General features: G+C 43.0%; 1 protein-coding gene across 1 annotated transcript in view; it reads right to left on the bottom strand.

Moving 5' to 3' along the window:
* Nucleotides 1–424: 424 nt before the first annotated feature.
* The window catches only part of MIA3 (MIA SH3 domain ER export factor 3), a 136,359-nt gene continuing 130,783 nt past the window's right edge, over nucleotides 425–6,000 (bottom strand). The window contains exon 30 of the mRNA XM_089684996.1: nucleotides 425–1,766. Within this exon, the coding sequence (XP_089541122.1) occupies nucleotides 985–1,766 (782 nt within the window). The 3' untranslated portion in view covers nucleotides 425–984. The remainder of the gene's footprint in view (nucleotides 1,767–6,000) is intronic.

Below are 6,000 nucleotides of genomic sequence, written 5' to 3'. Positions count from 1 at the left end.
AAAATTAAATTTTGAAATACTTTTGAATGGCATTCATCTACTCGTCGAATGTACTTCAATTTTTCGTATGTTTGTTCGTTGATCTACTAATGTATGGCAAGCTTTCCAGGTCTTGTCCCTCCCCCAGCCTGTGACTGAACAGTGAGAAGAAAAGCAGTAAACCGATGAGCTCATCAGCATGTTTCTTGTTAGCACATGAACTAATGGGCTCCTTATGCTGCTTCTCCCTCTCCCATTCTGAGCTCTGTTGTACAGGGAATGCAAGAGTCAGATACCAAGTCAAATTCAGGCACCAACACTGCTTAGATAAGAAATAATAATGTTAACGTATTCAAGATTGCAGAACAGAATTAGTGTCTTTAATATCTGCCAGGAGTTAAACTATTACGCTTCGCCAGATTCACAAATCACTGAGGCACACAACTTAAATTTTCAATTCTTTATTATTATTTTCAATATACATTTATACTCTTTCTGGTTCCTCAGTCCCAGATGTTAAAAACAAGTATCTGTCCTATGTAAACCAGTGGTATAGAATAGGATTAAGCTAGCCAAGTGTGGAAACCAATCAGAATAATGATATTCTTAAAAAATTTTATTTCCACAGGAAATGTTTTTCAAAGATTTTAGACATTTGTTTCTTTCCACAAATCATGGCTACATACGGAGCATTTAAATAATAACTTTTTTAAAAATCTGGCAAAAAAGGAGCATAATTAAAACTAAAAATGTTGAGTTTTGTATTGCACACTTGGAAAAAGTTTACAAAAAAAAAAAATACCCGGTTTCAGAATTTGATACAGCCAAGAAAACAAAAATTGCAATGTGCTGCAAATAATTAACCATTAAAATTTCTAAGGAGGTTGAATGGAATAAAATATTTATTGCAAATATAAGACACGTGAAATAATAAACTGGAAGTTTTTGTAAACCGGTAACTTTATCCATTACAATCGAACTGTGCCAGCAGATTTGTGTCAAATTTTAGGGTTTGTTTTGAGCTTGTGACTGTTCTTTGTCTGTCTGTGATAATGGATTATGACTCTGCGCAACAGGTCGCTGATCAGATAATGAAGGCCCAGCAGGTACTCCAGGATGTGGTCCTGGTATAAAGTCCCTAGGTGGGGGACCTGGAGGAAAGTCTCTTGCTCCAGGTGGAGGAGGGCCTTGTAGAAATTCTCTAGGACCTAGTGGTGGCCCAGGTAGGAAATTCCTGGCTCCAGGAGGTGGTAGGCCTGGGACAAACTCTCTTGAACCAAGAGGAGGCAGTACTGGTGGGAAGTCTCTAGCGCCTGGAGGAGGGAGCCCGGGTGGAAAATCTCTGGCGCCTGGAGGTAGTGGACCTTGTGGGAAGTCCCTCATTCCTAGAGGCATGTCATGAGCTCCTAGGGGTGGAAGACCAGGAGGGAAGTCCCGAGCGATTGGTGGTAGAGGACCTGGAAAGAAATCTCGAGCTCCAGGCGGAGGGGGACCAGGTGGGAAATCTCTAGGAGGCAGAGCACTAGGAGGGAAGTCCCGGGATACAGGAAGTGGTGGGCCTGGCAGGAAGTCCCTGGGTCCTGGAGGGGGCAGTCCTGGTGGGAAGTCTCTGGCTCCTGGAGGCGGCATTGGGTAGTCTCTAGGTGCATGCAATGGAACAGGGCCTGGAGGGTAATCTCTAGGCGGTAACTGCCCTCGAATCAGGACTCTTGGATCAGGAGGTATTCCACCAGGCGGTATCAGAGGTCTTGGCGGAAAATCTCTTGGAACTGGAGGAGGGCCGTGTACTGAAACAAAGAAAACAAACTATGAGAGATGTTGTCAGTGTGCATTATCACTTACCTACAACCTATTATAGTTAGTTGTGTAGCTAAACACCCCTGGGCCTGTCTCAAGGTATTTCAATTTCAGTGATGGGCTCTCAAACTCAGATAATGTATGACGTTTGGCACATGAGATTCGTTTACATATTAGCAAAGATTAGTAAAATACTTATTACCCACATACACTCCCTGTATATCTAGCAACAGTGTATTTTAAACATAATGAGATCCTTAACCAAAAAGTTTCTGTATGCTTTTTGTTTTCTTTATTGGGTGTTTAGATATCAAGTATATTTGAGAAAAAATTATATTTGCGTTTAAGAGGGTATCAGTTTGATGCCACCTTGCTATTTTCTCATAACTCCAGTGAATCCAATGAAAACCGCTCCTCGTAATATGTACCCCACCCTGTTCCACAAGGCCACAGCAAAATGTGTAAAGTATATATAAAGCAAAAGCTTTTATGAGGGAAAATTCAAGTTTGCATTGTCACAAGAATGGGAAGATTAGATCTTCCACTTAGGTAGCCACTGGAACAAGTGTCCCAGGACTTGGTTCATACATGGGTTTTGTTGCATTTGCGCAGGCACAGCAGCCCATTCATTGGGACGGAGACACACAGGTCCCTGCACCTTTTCTAAAACGCAGCTGCACAGATACACGCAAAAGCACCATGTGGTTTCAAGCACTTACAAATGTGCTGCATTTTTCTATGTGTGGGGGTGCCATTAAGAAATAATGGCACCCCCACACGTCTGCATAGAAGCAGCACATTTTGGCTGCGGGTGCAGGAACAGGTATGATTGACTTTCCTTCCCACGCCCGCTATAGTGTGAACCCAGCCTAAAAAAGGGTTTTCACTTTGGAGAGATTTCCTCTTGCATTTGTGTTTAATAATAGAACAGAAAATGAAAGGAAATCCCAGGCTTATTAACCCTTCCCTGTAATACCCTAAACTGAAAAACTGTTTTGGCTTCAGATATGCTAGTCAGTCTAGGTTCACTTACTGGCAGACACTGGACAGGTAACACCATTAAACAGACAATACCTGAGATACAGAATTCCTTCTACTCTCCCTGTCACTGGATAATTTTTTTGGGGAAGCTCCACATAAAATTTCCAATTTTTAAACACAGAATTCTCAGCGCAGAATACCTGGTCCCTCTCACAATACTTTTAAAAGCTTTCTGGACACCCCCACAAGTGTTGAGTGTGATCCTAGCTTTGAATTAAATGTTTATTTTAAAACATACATTCCTAAAGGGTAAGTTCACCTTTTATAACATGTTACATCCGTATCCAGGGTGTAACATGCAACATGTTACTGCTGCAGCTACTCCTCCCTTGAGATCCTCTCCCTGTGCCTGCTATCACAATTTAAGAAAAACATGACTGGATCCCTGCAGATTTATGTGAATGGGAGAACAGCATATACTGGCAGTCTTTGCGGCTGTCAACTTGTAGTTCTCAATGAACTATTAGGGCACTGTTGAGTGCTGTGGTAGTGCATTGATGATTCCTGTCAGTGTGTATCTGCCTGCCTGAACAAGGTATGAGCAGACCGCTTATACTGACAGTCTGCAGCAGCCCTGCAATGCACCTGCAACAGGCTCCCAATACAAAAAAATTAAAAAATAATGAAATGCAGGTTAAAACCGTGCATTTATTTTAAGGTGAACTTATCCTTCCTTCAGACTGTTGATTCCTCATAGTTTCAAGCAACTAGTTAGAACTAGTTTCAGACACAAGTTAGACCTCCTTGTTTGGTCCATCACCTTGATTCCTCAGAAGTATTACACCAGATATCTCTCCTGTATTCTTCATCTTTTCTTTCTCCATTTCTGAGCACACAATAAAGACAATGAAGGGTTTCTTCTCTTTCAGAAACCTTAATGTAAAATCTCTACACCTGAATCTTAAAGGATAAGTTCACCTTTTAGACAAAAATAATAAATGCACATTTTTTTGCAGGTATAAAAAAAAGTGCATTCATTATTTTCGTCTGCAGGAGCCTGGAAAGCATTGCACTAGCGATCAGTAGATCACTGATGCTATGTAGGTCCCCTGCAGAATATCTGCTTGCTGTAGGGGATGTACGGTCAAGCAGATAATCGGACAGGAAGCTTCAATGAACTGCCATGATGCTCCACATGCCGCATGCACCCCCCCCCCCCCCCCAGAGGTCTCCTGGCTTCCGCTTGACTATCTGCAGGCCCGGGGTTGGCTCGCTGTCAGCTAGAGGGAAGAGAGAAGAGCGGATACGTCTGCTCCCCTCCCCTTCTTGTTCTAACCCAGAAGAGATGTTATGAAGTCATTTCCGGGTCCCTGTTGACAGATTGTAAGGCAATCCCCGGGAATAGAATGTAATGCGGTGCAATGTGCACCGCATTACATTCCGTGGAGCGCAGGGGAGACATGCATGGTCTTTTAGACCCTGGATGCCTCAATAAAGAGAATCTGTCACCAAATAATCATCACATGGGGGATATTGTCCCCTATGTGATGAAAAATAAAAGGTAAAAACAAAAAGCTTAGTTTTTTTTTTAATTGTAAAAAATGAAAGTTACACCCAAGCACATACCATCCCCTCCCAAAAGACCCACATATACGCACGTACAAACGTAAAAGCACACGCCGGGGCGCCTACACATGAAACCGTTGATTGTGATACAGGTTACATATCACTGCGCACACCAGAAAGAGCAATAATTCTAGCAGCAGACCTCCTCCATAACACTAAACTGATGACCTATAAGGAGCTTTAAAAGTGTCGCCTTTAGAAAATATAGGGTACTGAAGTTCGGCGCCATTTCACAAGCGCACGCAAATTTAAAGTTTGAGAAGTTGGATATCTATTCACTCAATGCAACCTCATCTTTTATATTTTACAAAAAAAAAGGGTAATTTATTGCTTTTTTGTGCCCTAAAATGATCTTATTTGTATTATTTACTGAAATTGTGCGGTAATATCATGCAACATAAAAAATTAGAACTATTTTATTCTCCAGGGTCTCCGCTTTCAGAAAAAATATGTTTGGGGGTTTTATATAATCTTCAGGCCTAAAATGATTTTTTAAACTTGTGCAAAAAATGCAAACACGGATCTGGCAGCGAAAGAGGTAAAGGATAAGCCCTGACGCACCCTTTCCTGAGCAGCAGCCAATTGGTGCTCATTACACTGCAAGGTGTCTCCCCTCCCTGCTAGCCCCCGGATGAGGTGCTGTGGGTGGGGGAGTCGGAGATAAACAGTGCAATGTTAAAATTATTAAACCTTTCAGTCACCATAAAGCCGCTTTTGTTTTTAAAAGTCATTCCTAATATCACCTCCGATTTAAATACAGTTTTGGTTAATTTTTTTATTTCTTTTTATCTGGACAAGTAGATTGGGGCTCCAATTTAGTCCCTGGACATTCAAAAATTTCCACACCCCTGGACTCATTCATGGAAGTCCGTGAATCAGTAACGCGGCCGTGTTGGCGGAGCCTTGCACAGCTGCACAGTTTTCAAATTTGACAGATAGTATGGGGGGGGGGGGGAGTCTCCCCATACATGCGGCAGCTGCAGCTTTGGGAACATGTTTCATGTTCCCAAAGATTAACTTATCCTTTAAGCTGCCCATACACAGCAAAAATTTCAGATGATTTCTGCTGAACTGGACCAAATTTGAGCTATGGGGGGGTCCTGTCAGCAACAAACCTGAATGTAAAATAAAAGGAGCAAGGTGGGAAATTGTTAGTGCACAGTGACTGCATCCAATTAGACGCATTTCACGATTTGGACTATTGGAATACAATGGCTCGCAATACATATTCCACCATCATCCATGTTCAATGTACATGGAGGAATCAAGTGAATTCTCTCATGCAGCCCAAGAGGTAAGAGAGGGGAGAAGTGAGAACACACTTAGAGGGGCAGGAAGTGAGGGGGACACGCAGGTACACACAGAGGTTTGAGGAAAGGGAAGGGATGAGAACACACGGAGATGGGTGACAAAATAGAGGAAGGAGTTACAAAATAGTGAAGTGAGTGGGAAGAGAGGCAAAGGAGTGAGAATGCCCTGAGGAGGGCGCTGGTGTCGGAATGCCCTGAGGAAGGCGCTGGTGTCGGAATGCCCTGAGGAGGGCGCTGGTGTCGGAATGCCCTGAGGAGGGCGCTGGTGTCGGAATGCCCTGAGGAGGGCGCTGGTGTCGGAATGCCC

Source organism: Staurois parvus, unplaced genomic scaffold, assembly GCF_062004578.1.
Source record: "Staurois parvus isolate SC_StPar_1 unplaced genomic scaffold, SC_StPar_1.0 ptg000362l, whole genome shotgun sequence".
Taxonomy (NCBI): domain Eukaryota; kingdom Metazoa; phylum Chordata; class Amphibia; order Anura; family Ranidae; genus Staurois; species Staurois parvus.
Note: the sequence above shows the minus strand (reverse complement) of the source record. Positions and strands in the feature narration are given on the sequence as shown.